Raw genomic sequence first — 22,872 nt, forward strand, 5'->3', positions numbered from 1 at the left:
AGAGAATCAGTCTTGGCCTGTGTCCAGTAGTTTTTAATTTGTGCTCCTGTATCTTGCTTTAAAAGATTTAATGACGTTCATAAAATACAAACATTTGTTATTTGTCTTACTGGACAAAATGAGGCCGGTATGAAAGTCCACTTGTTTCAGTCAACCTTTGGAGCAAGTCCTGGATCATGTTAAACATTCTATAAACGCTAATCGACATAATCTGTGTCCAAAGATATATTACTGGACTAGGACATAGTCAGTGATACCATTGTATGATTAGCAGAAAGATTAGTTGAGGAAACAGTTTGGTGATATTGCTTTGCCCTCGTTAATTAATAGGCTTCACGTGTGGGATTTATTTAGAATGTAAGTGATTTGGATTGGTGGTTGTTATATTTTTTGGGTTGTTGCTACAAAGTAAGATAGAACATAGACAAGATACAAGAACTAACTTCCCAAACTGAAACAATCTGGAAAAAAGGGTGTGAAGACGGAAAGGGGGGGGCTGGGGGGTTGTGGAAGGGGGAAGGGGGGTAGTCTACCTTCTGCAGATGTCCACAGTAGCATTCCCAGCACTCCACACCCACTGGAAGTGAATACGGTCCAGTCCCAGACAGGGAGCAGAGTAATGGGGACTGGCATTATGGCCTTTAGACTGGGTTCCAGTGCCTGCAGAAGATATCATCTGGGCTCTAATAAGGGATTTGTTTGTTCTGGGTATTCCTGTATAAACAGAAGTGGTAAACAGTTTCAGAGCAATGTGCGCAATGTGCTGAACGTTCGTCCACCAACCCTGGACCCTGCACAAGCTGCCTCTAGTTAGTGTTGCTCTAACCCTGTCTCATTATATACTATTTTAATTGGGTGTTATAATTATTATGTAACCGTACCATGTGTTTGGGAAATATTTCTTGCTCAAGAGTGTTTAAGAGGCAAACACGAGTGCCTGTATAGATCCCCTCAACAGCTGGTAATATATTGTTTGTAGACTTGAAGTGTCGGTAATGTGCGGTGTTTGATCAGACTGTGGAGTGTTTTCATTATGTTGTGGCCATTGTCTACGGTATATAGAAGATATATTGCCAAAATATACCATTTGTGTACAGTACATTAGCAAAACACTTGCATACCAGAAGAAAGAGCAGAATTTAGAATCTGAATCTGGTGGTTGTGCTTTAAATCTGCCCTCAGAATATCATGGCAATTTCATTTCCTCACTCAAATAATTTGTAGATCAGATACACAATGATGCGCAATGACTGTCACAACTTACTTGTAATCACAATGCAACCAAACACATCTTTTACGATAATACATGTATATTTATTGCACTATACTTTCCCAAATGTGTTTCGGTGTGTTGAATTGTAAAGTTATTTTTGCTCACTTTTTTGGAATTGTCTTGTTGGGGAAACTGGTGTAGCAGACCGTGTTCACCAGATGTATAGGAGCTGCTGTAGGAGCTGCTGTAGTATGTACATGCCTGAGTGTTTATCATGGGGAACTGAAGTGTCATGTTAAGGTCTGGCTGTGTCTTGGCCATGTGTTGACTCAGTGATGTTCCCCCAGTGTGGAGGCCTGGGAAACTGGCCAACTGGACCAAGCACTTCTACCGCTGTGTACACACTCTGACACACACACGCTCACACTCACACACTCTGACACACACACCAAAGTCTTGCCAAGTCTGAGAGGTTTTTCACCCTAACTCTTTCTCTCCCTCTCTCTGTCTCTCCCTCTGTCTCTCCCTCTCTCTGTCTCTCCCTCTGTCTCTCCCTCTCTCTGTCTCTACCTCTCTCCGTCTATCCTTCTCTACCTCTCTCTGTCTCTACCTCTCTCTGTCTCTCCCTCTCTCTGTCTCTCCCTCTCTCTGTCTGTACCTCTCTCCGTCTATCCTTCTCTACCTCTCTGTCTCTCTCTCTTCATATAATTTTTTTTCTCTCCCTCTCTTTCCTTTCCTTGTGATTAAATTGAATTTCACAATGTTATGTAACATGTTGTGTTATGTAACAGGCCATGACAAACATTGCTTCCCTGGTAGTTTGATTCTGTGCCAAGAAAGGATTGCTGTCTTATCACATACATAATATAGAACAGGTGAAAGAACATCATGTTCTATTACTGCTATTTTAAGAGGGGAGGGGATGTTTCTTAGTGTTCTGTATAGGTGAGCACATACTACACACCTACTCAATTAACTTATACAAGCGACACTAGTATACGGCAGACATTAAAAAACACATTTTAACCAAACGGTCACTGGTCTGGGAGGCGAAATGACTGTGTTGCATCAACAAACACGTTCACACCCCACCCACTCCCCCTTGCATGAGCTTAACTCCATCTGCCATCATGTGGTTGAAAGATTTCTTCAGTGATCAGTTTGGTCTTAACCTGAACAGAATTTTACACAAAGCAAGAGGAAATGGGAGAGAGGAGCAATCATTGCCACAGATCAGACTCCATTCCAAACAGTTTGCGTTAACCAACTAATAAACAAACGGTGCCTTACATTCAGGGACACTTGGTTGCTATGCGAGGTGATTAAATTGAGGCCCTGTTTACTACGGTCCAGATGGCTGACCTTTTGACCTATCTAACCAAACCCTTGCCATGGCTACGCTTTAACCAATCCAGACCACTGGCTTGGCACTGTCTCAATCCCCTCAGTGTCTCTGTCATTAAAACTCAAGTTAATGTTTGAATCTGAGTCAGGGTGACATTGAGTCGGCTGTGACAGTATGTGCAGACAGATATCAGTATGAAGTCAGTCAAGGGTGCATTCTGGGTGCAGTAGTCCACAGACGTCTATTAAAGCACAGAAATGAATGCCTTTATCACTTTACATTAAACCACCCTCTCGGATGGAACGGTTAACCATTACACCAGTTATAGCTGTGAGCCGGAGAGAGGGACTGGTTACATGTGAACCGTGCTCGTACTAAACTATGCCGGCACTTGAGCACTTCTATATCATGGAAAACTTTGGGTCATTAAAAGGAAGAAAAAAAAAGAAAAAAGGTTAGGCCCTTTGTGAGTTATAGGCGCCCAATGACAGCCCCCTGTATATTTAACATTCCAGCCAATTGACAGAATACAAGAGGAGGATTTGGGCTGAATAAAGGAACCCAGGCTGGGACAGACTCTCGTCTGCAGTTGAGGTTGTTTTTTTTTGTTCCGTTTGGTGTCCGTGGGTTAGAAGGGGACCCTCATGAACAAATATGTACAGCATTAGCAGACCTTTGATGTTGCTCTATCAGACAGAGTCAATGAGGTTGTGCTACAATGAGTAACTACCAGGGTCTCTCACTTCTGAGTTACATTTTAATCATCAACAATCAAGAGGTATAGAGGCCTCTGTTGAAGGGTTCTCGATGATTGGTGATCCTTAAGCACACTGGAGACGGCTGATAGCCTGTGATGGTCCCGGGGAGTTGGAGAACTTGTGAGCACACAGCGGATCAGTGTAACTATTAGTCTTCTAATTCTTCATTATTTAAAAAGGGAACGATATACTAAGTATAATGTCATGTTGAAAATGACTATTTCAATAAATAAATGAAGTAGTACCATGCCTTTCTCATACACCAGGCTAAACATCAGTAAGCAAAGAGGTAACAGCTATTTTATTGGATTGTGAAGAAGCAGTAGGCATCTCACTGACGTATCAGTGAGATTTCACTTTTTCATGAGATTTTTCATGTACATTTAACATTCCAGAAAAGTCACATAATGTGATCTCTGACTTGCTTTGATAGCCAAACACAGTCTCCCAAGCATTAAGGAATGTGTTGTAGAGGGTGGAGGCGGAGGGCTTGCCCGACCCCTGTGGCGTACTGGAACTGTGCTCATCCCCAGGTGACTGCGACACAGCACACACATGAGTTCAACATTTGTGACCTTTTGTGAAACTATTCAGAGGAGCAACATTGGAGCAGGATTAGTGAGTTTTCAGTGAAAAATTCACTTTTATAATGAGAATCACCTGACCTTTTGGAGAGGACAAGCAAGCTCTTAATGGGGTTATTTTGAGACTGAATGCAGTTTTCATAATAGGGATTTACATCAATTAAAGACTGGTATTTGTTCACCTGGTGGTTTCTTCCGAAGATCTCGATATTCAGCAAGCTGTCTTACATTATCTTTACTGCCAAGTCTTTTCATCAGTGCTTCATGTACGGTTTCCATAGGACCTGGATGGTTTGTTAACATTACAGATGGTTTCTTGTAAATGATTTCCTGTTTTGTAAATGATAAGGTAATCTTACCCTGCAGTTTTAATGTAAAACCCTGGCCCAGTCATTGTCCTTGTAAGGGTGTATAATGGTGTCAGTAGTTGGCTCATGCATTGCACACTTAACCTCAGGAAATTACACAAAAGGTTGAGCAGCTTGGTTGCCACTATATGCTTGAGTTGAAATTAGAGGGCTTTATCGTAACCTTTGAAAATCTTACCCAACCTGTCTGCTACACAAAGACCGCTTGTCTGATTTGTTGATCCAATGCACTAAATAATGGAGTTTGACATAGCAGCAGCAAGACAACAGCAAAGACAAGTTGATGTAGCCATGTGGGGCTTTAGTGGACATTATATTCTCAGAGTTTGGTGTGAGTTCAATGGTGCCATGTGAACATTCATGAAGTCTTAAACTGCTGTTGTCAGTCACACTCACAGAAAATGTTTAAAGGTTTAATGGATGGTTCCAGTGTGGCTTCTTTAATCTGCCAGCCTTGCACTCACCAAACCCACTTCTTTATTTTCCAACTGTTGTTCTTGATAAACAACTATAAAAGATGTTGCCAGTTTGCTGAGGGCTGTGGCAGGGTGGTAGACTGTGTCATCTCACTTGCTGTAAAGGGACACCAAGGAGAAGTGACAGCTGACACAAGAATAGTTAAGATAAAATGCCAACCCCTGCACTTTTGTCCTAATAGCCAATTCCCCTAAACACATCGTACCCTATTATAGCCCATAAATAGTGTCCATGTTGTTGTTTTTATTGTACTTTAAATTAATGAATTCCTACTCAAGTACATTGAGGGTCAAATTATGTACAGTGCCTTCCTCATAGCACATAACCAATAGAGCGTCCTGTAAAATAGTCAAGATTAAACAAACATTTGTTTGTGTTGTTGTGTTATTCTTATTTCATGTTCTGACGTTTTTTTCTCCTTTCTCCCTCCTGCCCTGCCTCCCTCCTGCCCTGCCTCCCTCCTGCCCTGCCTCCCTCCTGCCCTGACTCCCTCCTGCCCTGACTCCCTCCTGCTGGGTCGTTTCTCCTGCCCTGCTTCCCTCCTGCCCTGCCTCCCTCCTGCCCTGCCTCCCTCCTGCCCTGCCTCACTCCTGCCCTGCCTCCCTCCTGCCCTGCCTCCCTCCTACCCTGCCTCCCTCCTACCCTGCCTCCCTCCTGCCCTGCCTCCCTCCTGCCCTGCCTCCCTCCTGCCCTGCCTCCCTCTGCTGGGTCGTTTCTCCTGCCAGGTAAGCAAACACTTCTGCCCACACAGCCCAGATCTACTGTATCTCAGCATTAAGTCAGGTGGCTGAGCGGTTAGGGAAGCGGGCTGGTAATCAGAAGGTTGCCAGTTCAATTCCCGGCTGTGCCAAATGATGTTGTGTCCTTGGGCAAGGCACTTCACCCTACTTGCCTCGGGGGGAATGTCCCTGTACTTACTGTAAGTCGCTCTGGATAAGAGCGTCTGCTAAATGACTAAATGTAATTAAAGACACTAGATCTTCTTCTGAATACCATTTAAACACAGTAAACTCTTTTCAGACTACAGGCAGGTCAGACAACGATGGTGATCCTCAGTTTTAAGTGCGTGGATCACTCAGCTGTAGTGTTCCCTCTAACCAGTCTACCGTTTACAACCGCCTCAGCATCACACAGGGCACTGGGAATGTACATAAAGGTTACATGAACTAGCATGTAGCTACATAGAAATACCTGTAGCAAAAACAGTGTACTTACACTTTACATTAAGGTTGCATTAACTACCATGAAACTACTATTTATAGTAACAGGCCTATATAGACAGCATTGTAGGTACATAGAAACTGCTATGTTGTTACACATCATGATGGTTTACCAGTAAACTTGTTACTCAAGTTAAACTTGGCATGGGGGAGGTTGGGCTTTCAGGAGTGAGTGGATGTTAACATTGATCTTGTTTTGGTTACGCAACCTTCAACTGCTCCTTTACAACATCCCCTCCCCCACCTCCCCCATACAGTGAGGAAATAAATGAGTATTAGAGAATGAGATTTAATTTATGATATTGCTTAAAGTTCTTAGCATCAGTTCCCCTCTTTTGGCATTTATTTAATTACCATAAATGAAATGGCATTTGGTCAACTTTGTGGCTTAACCATTTAAATGACCCTTGCCCCAGAGTTAGCCAGCTGTCACATGCTTCTCGTTTGACTTTAAACACAGACATTTGAAAAGGACATTAATTAGATCCTGTGTGGGGCGGAGGCCAGCCTGCTCCAACATCAAGTGGAGAAGAATTCTTGAATGAGTGTTGAACGGATGAAATGATAAAACGCTTGTCAAAGTCAGAGCCCCATTCTGAGATGAAGTATTCGATTCTAGGAAGTAGGTAGTGGTGGGGGTGGGCGGAGGTGTTGAGTCAAGTCTATTATTGCCTAAATAGTTGCTCAAATGGTTTGAAACCAGGAGGTTGGTGGGACATTGTGAGGACCCATCTGTTTTGGGATCCAGTTCATGTGGGTGCAAACCGTGTCCCTCCACCTTGTTACGACGTGAAGGTGGTACGTTTTTTGGTACTTTGTAGTGGTGCAGAAATTATGAAATACTTTTGTGTTTCATGTTGTAGGGTGGAACTTGAAGCTGTAGTCTAATGAGCCTTGATAGGTTGATAGGATTTGACACATTTTTTGTTGTACATTAAACAGAAACACAATATTTTGTATAAACGTTTGTAGTAAACAAAACAAAAAAACACACAATATCTGTACTTCCTACTTCTTACATTTTCAAGCCAGGCTTGTTACTTTAGCGGAAAAAAGTTTGGAAAGGTTGAAAGAAAAAAAAAGTTCCCCCAAAAAAGTAACACTTCTTTACTTTAACTTTAAGTTAAAAAAAATTGTGAGTACTTCAACTTAAACCAGAGTCTTTTTAAACATGAGTATCTGTACTTCTACTTGAGTGAAGAATGTGTCTACTTTTTCCACCTCTGCTTGAAGGGTACTTTGAAATTAGTGACATTGTTCTCCCGCCTCATCTTCTGTGGTCCTGATATGAAACATTAACACTGCCCCCCACCTCGTGGGCATAGCGGTGAGGCGCTCAAGAAGGTACATCCATCCTAATAATTCCCTTGCGAGAAGGATCTGTTGGGGTGGATTTCTGTGCGGGTCCGATCCCTGAGAGAGGGTGGAATCCTCTGATGAGAGGCGAAGCTGCTGTGAGTTTAGCCTGACCTCTGTGTGTCAGCGGAAAAACTAGCAGTTTCCACGCAAACCGCGTCCTGAACGGCCGTGCGTGGCTTTGATGTGATGACCAACACGTTCAGAGGGAGATCCTGCTGAGTCTGCAGTCACTCTGTCCTCTGGGGACGTCCTGCAGGGCAGCAGGACAGTCACTCTGTCCTCTGGGGACGTCCTGCAGGGCAGCAGGACAGTCACTCTGTCCTCTGGGGACGTCCTGCAGGGCAGCAGGACAGTCACTCTGTCCTCTGGGGATGTCCTGCAGGGCAGCAGGACAGTCACTCTGTCCTCTGGGGACGTCCTGCAGGGCAGCAGGACAGTCACTCTGTCCTCTGGGGACGTCCTGCAGGGCAGCAGGACAGTCACTCTGTCCTCTGGGGACGTCCTGCAGGGCAGCAGGACAGTCACTCTGTCCTCTGGGGACGTCCTGCAGGGCAGCAGGACACAGTCACTCTGTCCTCTGGGGACGAGGGTGGGGGAGGGGTGTGGGGGTAGGAAGACCGGGAGGAGGGTGGGGGAGGGGTGTGGGGGTAGGAAGACCGGGAGGAGGGTGGGGGGAGGAGTGGAAGGACGTTGTGCCCACTAATGAACACAACACACCTGTTTTGGGGCTCCGAGCAGGCCTCAGTATTAACTCTATTTTTAATGACAGTGCAGGGCATTCCTGTTTTCATGTGGGGATAATTAGGAGTGCAGCCTTGGGGCTCCAAGGATAAACTTCACGCAATTACAGCAGGACAGGACCCGGCCGGACACAAGAAAGGAAAATCTTAATGACTGGGATGGTAGTGGGAACCTAGAGACTGGACCATAGTTATACTGAACCCTCCCACACCCCCAGAGCACCACTGCCTCTGGTCCACACACACACATGTATATCACACGCAGACGTTTGGTTAAAATTTGGTTACTGTGTTTTGGAACATCCACCATTGCAAAGCCCTTTTGTCACTTTTGGTCAAATGAGAAACAGAAACGTATGGATTGTAGTTTACTAGAGAAGGTTAGATAAATATATTGTGAGGTGTTTTTGTGTGTGTTTGATTGTATGGTGACCTTTTTTATTTATTTAAACTAAGCCAAATTATTCCGTAAGAGTTTGTAAAAACAAGTTTTGGATGGTGAATGATGATTGTGAAATTCTTTGCATTTCATTCCAGTCATCAGTCTGGTGTGGCCATACTTGCTCTGAGGTTTTATGTCTACTGACTTTAGTTTGTACTTTTACCACAATTTGTGTCCTATTAACAGGAAGTTACTTGATCATTTAAGGAAATATTACATCTGTAAGAAATCACTTAATACAAAGATCAACCATTCAAAAATAAGGATAAATGTTGAAGTTAACTGTGGTTTCCATTTGATGCGTTGATTTTGAATTCTGAATTTCAAGACGCAGATGTAATTATAGAGCTATCATCAAAATGCTCAAAAATCCATCTTACGTGTTCAACATCTATTGTGTGTTGAAATGGGAACATCATTGCATGTGCAGTATTGCACAAGATTTAGAAGGTGGGTCTCAAGCATTCACTTTCATAGCATGCTGACTGTCATTATGTAAAAACCATTGTTCCAGGGAATGTCATTCAGCTTTAATACAAATGTCATCACCTTTAAAAACATTTCTTTATAAAGTGCTTATTGTGAAGCACTCGCGTAGAACAATCTGGGTATAATGTTCATACACCGCCCAGAAGAATACCCATGGGGTTGGGCCTTTGAAGGTCAACTGAATGATTTGTTGTGTTTAAGATTCGAACGTCACTCGTTAGAACACTAACTGTTGGGTCCCACGGTCCAACTGGTGCATAAGGACATGTTGACCGTATGTCAACATTTCATTTCAGAAGTTAGCATTTATTGGTTTAAGGTTATTGTAAAAAGTTTAAATAGTGAAAACCATGTTATGTAACCCTAAGATTTAGACTCTACTGTGTTCTACTGTGGAAACGGTGAAAGCTAAACAGAACGCTAAGTGTGCTAGGTCTTTAAATGTGCCATAACATGGCTCCTACTGTGGCTCTCCAAAAAAACTGCTGCACAGATTGAATACAAATCTTGAGTAAGAAAACATATTACGGAATATCTGAATGCTGGATTGACTTGACGTTGATAAACACATCCTGTCAACAAGTCTCACTTTCGATGGCCCTAAAGGATACATTCAAATGGAACAACCCAGAATTCAAAAATGTGAGATTTACCTACGATTTCCTTAAACAAACATTTTTCTTGTCATCACGTTGTTTATACAACCGCACGTATGTCACAATGACATCAGCAAAAAAAAAGGCCTAAAAGTCATCTTTATGTCTTAAGATGTATTGTACGGAAAATCAGTCTTCACTCAGTTTCCATTTCTTTCCGCTGCTCTCGGATCAGTATTTGGACCATTTAATTACAAATCTGTGTTGGGGACCTGTAGCTTAAGCAAGCCTTAGTGAGTACACACTATCCATCAACACACACCCAACACAAGTCACGTTAATCATTGGAGTTTGTGAGGCGTGTGGATCTACCTGGCTCTTTTGAAATGTGTGTCCCGTCTGACAGTAGGCTGTTGAATCATATTAAGGCTCGGTCCTATTGTCCTACACATCCCACACGGATTAAATGTCTAGGCCTTGCTTATCTATCAAGATTAGATATCTTGATCAAAGATAATAACAAAGACAGGGGAATTACATGTTGTAAAGCAGGTTTCACAACCTCCTGTACCACCATGAGAGCTGTCTGTGACGTGAAACCCCAACACCCAACAACACAATAACTCCCAGACGCCGGTTGAAGGAACTCAATCCTCACATTCAAGTTTTTAATGGCATTAAGGTGCATCAGACAGGTTGCTTCTAGTGATGAAAGGATTTGTGTGGGGGGGGGGGGGAGGGGGGGGACGACGACAATGAGGCGATCTGGTGGTGGAAATGATTTATTGGACGTTGTATCTGTCTCGTAGCCGGAGGACATGGAGAGCTTTGAAGTGGCACAGATGAAGGGGACCAGTCTCTACACTGAGACATTGGAAAGCTTGTAATAATAGGCCCGGCCATTGTATTACAGTACCGGGGGATAGAGGGGGAGAAAGACGTATAAAGATGTACGTTTTACAGAACCTGCCATCCCCATGCACACACACATTTACTAAAGCTCTCTGTTTGACATTAAGAGTTCAACTCGATCCATACCCAGTACACATGCTTATGTGCCTTGATTTGATCCAACACTGGACTGGACTGCTACAGTAGCAGTACAGACTAGTGGAGATGGTTAAGCCTAGAAGTACAAAATATGCCACCAACCGTGTGTAAATATCAAGCTTGTTACTGCTGTTTCCATTTGATATGACATTTGTTTTACAATTCCTAGTTAACAAACAAGCAGTCAGCAGCCTCTACCCTCCCAATCCCTGTCCAGTATCCCAGTGGCTCCCTAGATCATCACTGATAAGGGTTAGAGGAAGATATCCTGTTCACCCAGACCATTAACTTGGTCTGGACAGAATGAGGTTAGCCAGTTCAAAAGGTCTCCTCCCATCTGGAGCCGTTTGTGTTAAAACAGGAGAGGAGGCCTGGAGTTCTTACAGCAGGACTTGTGTCAGCTGAGCTCCTGAACACCATGAACCCTCAGCCTTCAATACTGGGTTGTAACAGAAAATGCTTTAAGTTACTTTACGGTCTGAATGGGTGAGATTCTTCTGTAGTCAGTGTGTGTAAGTTGTGTGTGGTTATTACATTGATTTGAAGGCAGGGACACTTTTTAGTTTAATAACTGCTATTTCTGCCGAACTACAACAGAACTAGTCACCTTGAGATCAGCTTTACAAAGCTGTTAAAATCCACCTTTACCTCATCATAGCACTTGTTGGACACAGCAGGAAAATAAGGATACAAGCGATATAAATGAATAATTGATAGAAAACAGACATAGAAAACGGCCCCTCTTCACAATATATAATTCATAGGGCTCTCCTTCATCCTTCAGCAGTGCTTGCAGCTCTGCTGAGTTGTAACCTCGGCCATAATTAAAAAGGGGGGAAAGGGAGAAGGGCGTATTTTTCAAGAAAATCCGTAAATTACTTTATGGGGGCATGTCATTAAAGACACGCTCTTTCATGGAATGAACCAGGTCAAAGTGGAACCCTAACCCAGAGGGAGAATTTGATTCACAACAATCTTCAATGTATCTAAAAATACGAGTAATAGAAGTTTATCAGGACCAGATGTGTGGAGAGTGAGGGGAGGGCGGAGAGGGGGGGATCAATTGAAAATGAGCCTCATTCATTTGGGCCTTTGGTTAGTGTACACACTCATACTGACCCTGACATTTGAGGCTTACTAAATGACAAGTATAAATAAGCTAATGAGAGAATGGTTTCAGGGAAAAGGGGATTTGTTTATGTCTTACATAGAAGCTGTCCCTCTCCATAGGTCTTCACATAGCCCCTAGCATAGCGTAGCCTAACGTGGATTAGCGTAGCATGCAAGTGGGTTGTTAATAACTGACAAGGATCTGAGTGTCTGTAAGGCAACACATTAAAAAAAAGTTACTCAGACAAGTTAACATGTCAATGTAAATGCTGGTAAACATGATGTTTCAGTGCATGTAAGAACAGAGCTGTCGAGATGTCCTGTCTTTCCAAGATGGACACCCCTTTAATTTATTTTCATAAAAATATTGAAAATAATGATGTACTGTAGATATTGAACAAAACACTTATTTTGTCGAGAACAGAATTTTCTGTTGATCTAATTTTCCTGGTTATTTCACACCTCGTTTTGTGAAATCGGGCCTCAACAAATCTTCCAACCGTTCCTTAAAAAAAAACAAAAACAAAAAAACAGTTGGCTACTAACAGTAACATGATGGAAACGATTGTTTGACATCTTCAACAGTGTAGAAAAATGAGGTGTTTCTTATCAAAGACGGGATATGTCTTCCCTTGGGGTCCTACTATTGCCCATGTGAACTGTAAACCTCTGTCCATTTACTTTGGTAACATTTGTCATGCTTTTTTGGACAGTTGGTAAGTGAAGTGTGACAGGAAAGGAGAGAGAAAAAGTCATGCAGCAAAGGGCACAGGCCAGAGTCAAACCCAGGACGCTGTGGTAAGGCCTCCGCCTACAGCGTACGTACAGTTCTCCGGTAAACTACCACCTCTCCTGAAGGAGGTTTGTGTTCAGGGCAAAACAACAGGCCTCAGGCAAGATCTGTTCATATCAAGGTGGGATTTACAAGATGGAGGATGAGGGGCTGACAGAGACATCTTGTAGGGATCAGGCTGGTCTCTCTCCTGGAATAATTTATGTCGGGGAATAAAGGGAGATAATCTGTATTCCTCTCAGAGGGAATCAGGATACTTTGGCCACTAAATCCCCCCCGCACTTAATCTTCTATCTCTGTCATTTACTTGACTAGGATCAGTAGTTTAATGGGATACTGCAGCCTTATACAGGAAGTGGTAAAGGTCTGAGACATGGCTGGGCTTGCCTGCATGATTTACTGGACCTCTGCTGGAGCCATGTAGGATTGGACAGTATTATATAGGACCTTTCATGATGAGGGTGTTTGTTTCCCAGTTTATTATCTCTGATTATGAGCATCATCTGAATGGAACAGGCAGATACTCGATTTGACACTGGAGCAAAGTTGATGTAATTTCCTGTTGAGTCATACTCAATAGAATTCCATCATGTTCAAGACTCAATATTAACTTTATTATCTTACAAAGTGGAAAATGTGGCTTGGGCTTAAGCCATACAAGACAAACATTCCACATGTATGTTACACAGAAGAATATTAGGAAAATAAGATTTGACACCTGCCATCTGACTGTGTAGCCCTGCCTCTCTCGCTGGCCCAGGGAAACAAAACTGAGGCCAGCCAGCATGAGGTGAACTGGCAGCCCCTTAATCCAGGCTGTGAACTCCAGAGTCTGGCAGATCCCATTAGGATCCAGCCGCCCAGGACCAGGCCGACTCGGCGTGTTAGCTCACAGCCTCGTTACATCAGCACACCAGGGCTCCCGTACGCTCACTGGAACTGTCTGTGTGTGTTAGCGTGTGAGTGTGTATGCTTGTGTCAAGTGTGTGTGTCAGTGTGCGCAAGCCTGTGTGTGTATGCTCGTGTGTGTGTCAGTGTGTGAGCAAGTGTGTATGCTTGTGTGTGTGTCAGTTTGTGAGCAGGTGTGTATGCTTGTGTGTGTGTCAGTGTGTGAGCAGGTGTGTATGCCTGTGTGTGTGTGTGTGTGTGTGTGTTTGAGCGGAGGCTGAGCGTACTTGGGGAATGTGAGCTAGAGGAGTGCTGATAGCGCTGGCACGGAGCCAGCTGGAGGAGAGCCAGCATGACCAGGCAGCAGCACCACTCTCTCATTAACTCTCTGTCCCCTTGCGCCTGGCACTGAGTACTCTGTCACTCGCCCAGCCCTCACACACACACACACACACTCTCATTCACTCGAACACCCACCCAGACACGCGCTCACACAGACCTACACATGCGCAAGAGGGCTTACATACAATGACACACACACACACACACACAATAACACACCCCCCCACACACACACACTGGTAGTGGGTTCCTAGGAGCTGAAGGGAGACACTTGGCTCGCTGTACAGTATTTTGAAAGTATTCACACACACACACAGTCTTGTGCTGATGCGATATGTGCGTGTCAACTGGATGTCACGCCACCTTGGCATGTCACACATCCACATGTGAATTCAGCATGTATACACAGATGGATGTGAATTTTTTTATTTATGTAGCCATGCCTGTAAAAATTAACCAGAAACTAAGCCAAACCAGTTATAACATTCTAAGAATGTTCCCAACAGTGAACTTTTCCAGACAATTTGACAAGTGGGCCAAGTATTTGACAAGATTCGTAAGAATGTGACCAGTTCCTCCTTGATGAAAAACATGGTGTTTTTCCACTATCTTTGATCCGTTGGTCAGATCCATGTAAGTAGTGTTTCATGCTATCGGCTCGATAGGCAAGGCAGTAACCTAACCTTCAGTGTAGCAGGCAGCCGAGGAGTCTGGGGGAAAAGAAGTCACATTTACAGCTGAAAGGGTCGTACGCCCAGCCAGACTAGTGTGACAGCGAGACGACAGAATTTCACGAGAAATGTCGACAGCACCTTCCCTCTGGGTGAAAACTGTGGAAGACGTGAGACAAGGCTAAGCGAGACGCCGAGAGGTTCGTCTGAACCCTGTGTCCTCACAGCGATGCCTGTAGATGACTTCTGACACCATTTAAAGGGGCGGGGCAATGTTAAAACTGCCGTCGCCCCTGATTTTTCTTTTACTGTTTTTCTGTGTGTAGTAACCTTCTCTGTATCATGGCTGGGATCATCTATATACAAAAGACACAACTTTCACGCATAATTAATACAACTAAAAGACAAGCTAGCATCAAGAACTAACGGGGGCCAATACAAACCATAAACAATCTAAACAAATAGAGGGACAGAGTTGAAAAAGTCTGTTTTGATTTAAATGTCAAGAAGGCCATTAAGTTAATACTTGTCTTTAATAACTAGTCTTTAGACATGTAGTCTTTAGAAATAGTAAATAGGGTTTGGTGTTATGTTGGGGTATAGATGTTAAAAGGAAAGCGTTAAAATAAAGGTGGACATTACTGGACTACAACCCACAGTGGATTAAATCTGTTAATGGCTCATTCTAATTATTGTGAACAGCTCCCTCTGCTGTAAGCCATGAACGTGCTTGTCTGGAAAGCATTGCAAGCACTGCATGTGCGGCACGTCTTACTTGGCATCAAGAAGATGCCGTTGCTCTCAAGGTGTACAGTACATTTAGCTAAGTGCAGCAAAGTGTTAAATTCTGATTATTTTTGATGAAGTTGTTGATAGGAACAGGTCCATCCACACTGGTGTTTGTGTGCGTGGGAGAGAACTGTTTGTTACAGGATGGGCACAAGCACACACTCTGACCAGAGTCGTGTTCAGCAGAGGCCACACAAAGCACAGACACAACCACAACACAACAGGCTGGTGAAGTAAAAGTATGAGAGTTCATAATCTCAAATACCAGTTACAAATTAGTTTTGTTACAGGCTATATCATGTAAAGTATTATGTGTATTTATAAAACAGAACTCCCTACAATGCCTCTAAATGTAAAAATAAGAAAAACAGAAACATGGAAGTATTCTTTTTTTTTGTTGATTCGAGTGGTTCACAAAAAAAAAAAACTATATTCTTTTTTTGCACATTGACACGGTTTGCGATCCATGAGAAGAAGTACACATGGTGTTTGTAATGTGTGTATCATTACCCTTTACTGACAGTGCGTGTGTACTAGACTCACTGGTGCACAACCTTTGCTCTCCACCTAAAACAATCAATGTCACCTCCTCAGTCCTGCACTTAACCTTGTTTTGCATGTGCTTTCTTTATGACCATTTCAATAATATTGTGATGCCTGTAGGGAGTTGTCCCCCACCCCCCCTCACCCCCACCCCCTGGCCCCCTGGCCCCCTGGCGTCCCCCTCAGAGTGCTGACCTGCATTGGTTCTGTAATATTGGTGACAGCTAATACACTCCTAAATGATCAGTTATTATCTCCGGACCTCGTTCAGGGTTTCCTGCTGATTCCTAAAGGTCACTCTTCAGTCTCCCTGCATCGATCCGGCTCGTCTGCTAACATGGCCCTGGCCCTTATTGAAAGTGAGCGTCGGAGGAACACATTGCCATCAAGCAGAAGTGGCTTTACTGAAAGCATGGTAGAGTGAATAGAACAGGATGAGGAGAATAATGGATCTGCCAATAAGGAGCATAAGGCTCCTAAAATACACCCCGAGGAATGCTTGTGGCAAATATATGAATATCTCCATGCATTGTGTCAATTGATGTCGAGTGCATTTGCCTTTTTATTTCTACGGTTTTCATATAGTACATTTACTGTAGCAGTGGAATAACAGTGAAGCAAACCTCACTTTGTATTTTTGGTTTGCTTCTGTATATCAAATCAATCAACTCGGAGCACAATTGTCATTGTTGCTTATTTGCTTATTTGTAAATGTTAGATTTTCTCAAGAGATATTGTATAACCTTTTAGTTAATTTACTAGGTTTCTTCGACTTAGGGTGTGTATATCAAAAGATACAGACACTCTGACTGGAATAAGTTATGTTATGAGTTATGTTATGAATATGTTATGATATTAATCATTCTTTGTCTTTTTCTAGTTGTATGAGCTGGATGATGACGACAAGAGGAAAGAGTTTCTGGATGACCTCTTCAGTTTCATGCAGAAGAGAGGTGAGTTGTGGTTATTTTGGTCAAATGTGACAGAACTGAACACTTTATTAGCATAGCTCTGTTTAAGAGATGTAAAAAAATATCATATACCGTATTTCTTCGAATAAACGCAGCAGCGTTTATTAAATAACGTTCATTTTTGGTACGTTTATTCGAGGGTGGCGTTTATTCGAGGGCGGCGTTTAATTAGTAAGATAGATTTTGTGAATTGTAGCTGCAGTGCAACCAGACAACTTCGTTGCTGGCATTGTGACAAATGAATCATGCACCTAAAACACAGGTTTCATTTAGTACCGCTGACCTCCTTGTCTATTCTTTGTTTGTCTATGAGTGCGGCAACTCCCTTTTTCATTGGCAATCAATTAGGTGTGTTGGTAGTACAACTGTCTCAAGTGTTCTACATTGTGTAGAAATCTGAAGCAGCATGCCGAAACGTTCATACACGTTAGCTTTTAAACAGAAAGCTGTGCAGAAAGTTATGGACATGTGTAATAAATAGTGGGGTTGAATTTAACCAATTTAATAACCGTTTTCAGATTTTTTTGGTGCGGCGTTTATTCGAGGGAGGCGTTTATTACACAACGTTAATTTTTGGTGCAGCGTTTATTTGAGGGCGGCGTTTATTTGAGGGCGGCGTTTATTCGAAGAAATACGGTATATGCACCAGAACTATTAAATGTTGTCAAGTATGGTATAAAACATCAGATTAAATGTTTCTAAAACTAAAAAGTTGAATGTTTATTATTAGACTATATTAAATACACCTTTAATATAAACATTTGATTATATCTTGGTTAATCATATACATTTCTGTTAATAAACATTTGATCTTTCTTGTCCCACATCATTACCCATCTGTGTGTGTTCCTCACACTCAGTCTTGTGAAAACACAGATGTTGCAAACGTTTGATTCCTCTAACAATAGGAGAATGTGGCTCCTTGTTTAGAAAGTGTTTGTTGTAGTCCTGGTTGCGTTTCCTGAGCGGAGGGGAGGAGTGGGTTTCTCTACATGAGGAGGGAGCAGGGTTTTTTTTATATCAGTGGCACAACACTCTCATCATCACAACAGTGGGGTCTGTGTGATTTATAATTACCCCCCAGCTGATGTTAAAACAGGACAGACAGGAAGTCCGTGCCACTGCAGGGAGGGCAGCATCCTGGTATTCACTCGCTCCTTCAGCCTAAGGAATTCCCCAGGTTTATTGGGCTGGTGGCCAAATCGCCCCTGAGTTTTCCCACCATCAGGAATCTGCTGGTGCCAGAGACAGCTCTTTATTGGTGTAGGGAGGAGGTGGGCAGGAGAAGGAGGGGGGAGGGCGCTTTGGCATTGAAGGTCTTGCATAATATGAGGAAGTTGGCTACCCCATGAGAGAATAAAGGTACAATGATTGGACACAATGACAGCACTATTTTGAGCCGAGGACTTGGGTGTTTGTGTTGTGTTGTGTTGGTTCTCTTCATGTAGTTCAGACTGGAAGCTGATTTATTTTAGCTACTGTGCCTCTGGCCTTGCCACTTTGTTTTTGTTATCCACTGGTACATTATTACAAATACATACTAAGATGATTATTTTTTTTTACATTCCAGGGTTTCCCGCAGAATATGCGTTAGTTAAGGTGGTAGGGTGGGGTTTGCCGTCAGACCGGGGGGGAGGGGGGGGATTGATTAGGCGGCCGCCTTAACTGAAAAGTGCTGCGAGAAACCCTGCATTTGTTACATGTTTTGTGTAGATAACGTCCCATTCCTGGATTTTTTACCAAGATTACAAAGTAATATATATTTCAGTACAATATATCAGTAAAATCTTGCATATCAAAAAGCAAGAAACTTGATTGTCATGTGATGTTTAGAAACCACCACTACCAGCATAGTCTCCACATCCCATGAAGGAGTTGTAAATAAAAAATGCCTCAGTAAACTTGGTTGTGAGTTAGGTAACAATGGTTTTCCTGTTCTCCCAAAGAACAAAAAGAAGCCATGTCCAAAAGCTGTATAAAATGTTTATTTTTACTATAGAAAAGCAAAGGGCACCTGAACAATGTAACAGCTGGATTCCTGATCAATGCCCTCGGAGACGGTAAATCAATTGCAACTTTCTGACAGACGCTGTAAAATTTGTTAAAGATAATGTGCGTTAGTTTAGACATGTTTGGTAGTCACACTGGTTGTTGCTCGTCCTTGGTAGAAGTTCCTCAGGGTGGAGATGATTTAGTCACTGGCCTCTCAAACAAAACAACTGCAAATACCTTCCATCACAGGATTTGGGGGAGGGAGAAATGTTGTTCTTAATCCATTAATGGATGCCTTGGAGAATTTAAGGTGTGACTAGCTTTTACCTTAAGGCTAAGATCACTCATTGTCAGTTAGATGCACAATACTATCCCCATACTATTCGTGAATCATCTGAAACTATATGTTTGGCAGATGCAGGTCTACCTGTTTTTGTGTTGATGATCTAGTTGGTGCAGTTGGTCACTGGCATTTAGATCTGGTATGGATTGTTGTCGGGAGACGTTCAATTAGTAATTGATTTTGGAGTTAGCGTCAGGAGACGTTGTCAGTGCATAGCAGATCGCCAACACCCTGATCTGCACTCTGTCGTTTTCCACAAACTTAATCACAGCAGACTAGCTAATTGTCCCAGTTAATGTCTCTTGAAAACATCACTTGACATCTTGCAGTTCCATCCCCAATTAAGAGATGGTTAAAAGTATACATTCTACAACGGAATGTTGACTCTGTAAAAGTCTCAAGTTCCAGTTTACATTTAGTGGGCTTTTAATATCTCTAAATCTGAGATTTAATTTAGTCTCCCTCATGTCTTGGTACTTAATAACACTGAGACAGTAATGGTTGTATTTGTGTTTAACACAATAAATTGCATCGGTTCTAAAAACGTCAGTACTTCTGTCAAACATCCATATTTGTTTTTGGTTGCCTTATGCTCATTTTATTTGATTAAGTTGTTGATGGCTAGTAGAAAGAGCTTTGGTGTCGACACGATCACTCAGGGAATGTAGGGGTCTGGGTTTGAATTCGCCTGAGGCCCTTTCCTGCACGTCTTCTCCCTCTCTCTCTCACTGCTGTCCTGTTTCCAACTGTCTTATCAATGATAAAAGCTGTTCAAGGCCAGAAAAAATCTTGAAGAAAAAGAAAAGAAAAGTGTGGGCTATTTAGTGGCAAAAGACTTGCCTGACTTCTTTTGAATTCCACCAGACAATACTTGTACCAGCATGAAGCCCTAGCCCCTGGCCCCTCACTATCTTTGTGCCTTTCAAGGACAGTGGCCCATGAAAAACACTACAAACACTCGTAACACAAATCAATGGCTTCTTGAATTTCCTTCGGGATTAATAAAGTGAAGTGAATTAAATTTATTTTGTTGGTTCAGCATCACTTTTCTATTGGACTGTTAATATGCCTTTCAGCACAACATTCATTTATAAATGAAAACATGAGCATATATTTTATTGGTCTTCAAAATATATTTGTTGATTTAAACATCCCCAGTGTTGTCTCAATGCTACCTGAGAGAGACAAAGGATGTTTGAGGTGGAAATTAAACCCTCTCCTGTGTTTGATTGATAGTGTGGATACACTCCCTGTCAGACACCCACACCCATCCACATGAATTAAGCCTTTTGTGCCCAAAGATGGCAGCTGCAGATCCCCTATTTGAACCATCTCCTTCACATGTGGGTCCATGAACAGGAACATTCAGAGTATGAACATACGTGGACTGTACAAAGAGGTCATCTGTAGTGGGGGGAGCGATGATTCCCCTGATTCATATTACAGCTGACCCCCGGGGTACGGGAAGGGACAGTGACAGGTGATGGGACTGGTCTGATCGTGTCCCTGATGTTGCGTCGTCCGCCCTGGAGGGACGTTAGCGCGTCCGTTAGCATGTCCGCTCACAACGTACTCTCACATTCTGAACAGCGAGTTGTGTGTCAGGTTCAGCCATCCTGTCTCCATTTCAACAGCCCCTCAGTCCGTTTCACTCAGCCTGACCACGGCAACAAGGTGAAATGGTTAGCAACCAGGGTTGAAATAGTATTAAACTGTAGGTTGATACATGACAGGAAGGATTTACACACACTGGGCAGTGGCCCTCCTACCACCCACTCAAGTAACAGGTTTGTGTCCATTAACTGGGAACCTGTGTGAGTCTGAACTGTGCAAAACACAGTCAGCCTCTATGCTTTCTCCATTCGCAAACCGTGGGCGGATGGATACAGATTAAGCAAAGGTTGTGAAGTGTCCAGCTGCAGTTATGCCGGTGGTCTAAATTTGACTGACCGTTGGGTCATGTTTAGTGTGGTCTAAATTCAGTCGTTAGCTGGCAGATGAAAGGTCATTGATCAATGATACTGGCCACCATTTTATTTATAACTCTTAACCCAGTGTGGGTTACAGTGGAATCTGAACCCGCAACCCCCAAAAAAACATCTAGAGGTGAAATTAAAAGATATGCTATGTGTGTGTTGCGGTGGGGGGATATTTGGATACGGTATATTTAGACTTTCCTGATGAGTTGCTGTCACAAGTTGTCCTAAATCTCATGTAAAGAGCAGTGTGGATAATTTAAATTTAAATTGACCTTACATTCTGAGATACTGTCTGTTTAACACTCTTTGACTTTTGGAAGTATATTTTCAACTGCTGACTGGTCTCAGGTAGTGAGCTATTTCCTGTCATAGATAGTCATACCAGAAAACACAGAAATGAACCAAATGAGGAATGTATGTCTGGTCAATTATCTACATAGTAGGCTATTTCACAGTGCTTTAGAGTCCCTTTCACTTGGGTAACAAGATAAAAATGTCCCCCCTACCAAACAGTAGTTTATGTAGTTATTGCTTCCTTGCAGCTGATGTCTAATAATCTCCTCTTAAACAGGATGAAAATAACCCTCTTTCCCGCGAGTCTAACTGTTGAGTTACAGCCTCTAACTTACTGGCCATAGAGGCAGCCTCTAACTTACTGGCCGTAGAGACAGCCTCTATCTTACTGGCCAAAGAGGCAGCCTCTAACTTACTGGCCCAAGAGGCAGCCTCTATCTTACTGGCCAAAGAGGCAGCCTCTAACTTACTGGCCAAAGAGGCAGCCTCTATCTTACTGGCCAAAGAGGCAGCCTCTAACTTACTGGCCAAAGAGGCAGCCTTTAACTTACTGGCCGTAGACAGACAGCAAGAATGAAGATAAAGGGTCAAAGAAACATATACTATAGCCAACACCATGCAACACTCTCACACACACAGACACACACTCTCTCTCTCACAGACACACGCACTCTCACACACACAGACACACACACTCTCACACACACAGACACACACTCTGTCTGTTTCCCCTTTGTTGATTCCCCCTGAGGGACGCAGTACTAAGTTCCCAAGGACAGACATCGACGCCTCCTTCCATCACAAAATAAGCTTCCCTAAGCCTGTGTTATTGTTTGACAGAATAGCCTCGGGTGGGAATATTTATTGCTAAATTGTTATAAACAATCAGACCGTGTTGGTCAGGATGCTGAAAGTTGATACTGTTGAAAAGATTCAATTTCTCAGTTTTTAGTTTGAATTAATCATGGCACATGGACATCAATAATTTGGTAGAGAAAATTATGTGTTAAAATTTTGGGGTGAGAACAGATGTTTGAGGAAACTTAAGTGATTTTAATTTAATACAAATTATTTTAATGGACTAATATTTTTCGAATCATACTTGACGTCTATTAATGTTTCACAATGTTTTTCATTTATCACCAAGAGCCTGATGTATGTAAATGAAACAGACACTAAAGAGGGGGGGGGGGGGGGTGCATGGGCTATTTACGTGGGAACTTTGGAGTGTCAGTATAGAGTTACGGTGTTCTGAACATCTCCAGCCTCCCTCACACACAGGGACCCACACATGAGAACAGACTGTAAAGTGAGGTGACATCCACACATTATCATGTAAGCAGCTGCATGTCTCGCTATGGATTCAGTCCATTGTATGTGGTCATTGATTCACTGCAGCACAGGTCATTTCCAGACATGCAGGGAAGCCTATAATAAACTAAATCATATTCATTTGTGATGTCCAAATGGCCTGTTAGAAAATAACTACCATTTGACAGCAGTATTTAACCTATAA

At 42.8% G+C, this 22,872-nt stretch overlaps 1 protein-coding gene across 2 annotated transcripts in view; it reads left to right on the forward strand.

Annotated features, from left to right (window-relative positions):
* Positions 1-22,872, forward strand: part of arid3c (AT rich interactive domain 3C (BRIGHT-like)) — a 54,596-nt gene that overhangs the window by 22,668 nt on the left and 9,056 nt on the right. For both annotated transcript variants that reach the window (XM_067228324.1, XM_067228325.1), the window contains one exon: positions 16,658-16,730. In XM_067228324.1, the coding sequence (XP_067084425.1) occupies positions 16,658-16,730 (73 nt within the window). The remainder of the gene's footprint in view (positions 1-16,657; positions 16,731-22,872) is intronic.

This window comes from Osmerus mordax, chromosome 24 (genome assembly GCF_038355195.1).
Source record: "Osmerus mordax isolate fOsmMor3 chromosome 24, fOsmMor3.pri, whole genome shotgun sequence".
NCBI classification, from domain to species: domain Eukaryota; kingdom Metazoa; phylum Chordata; class Actinopteri; order Osmeriformes; family Osmeridae; genus Osmerus; species Osmerus mordax.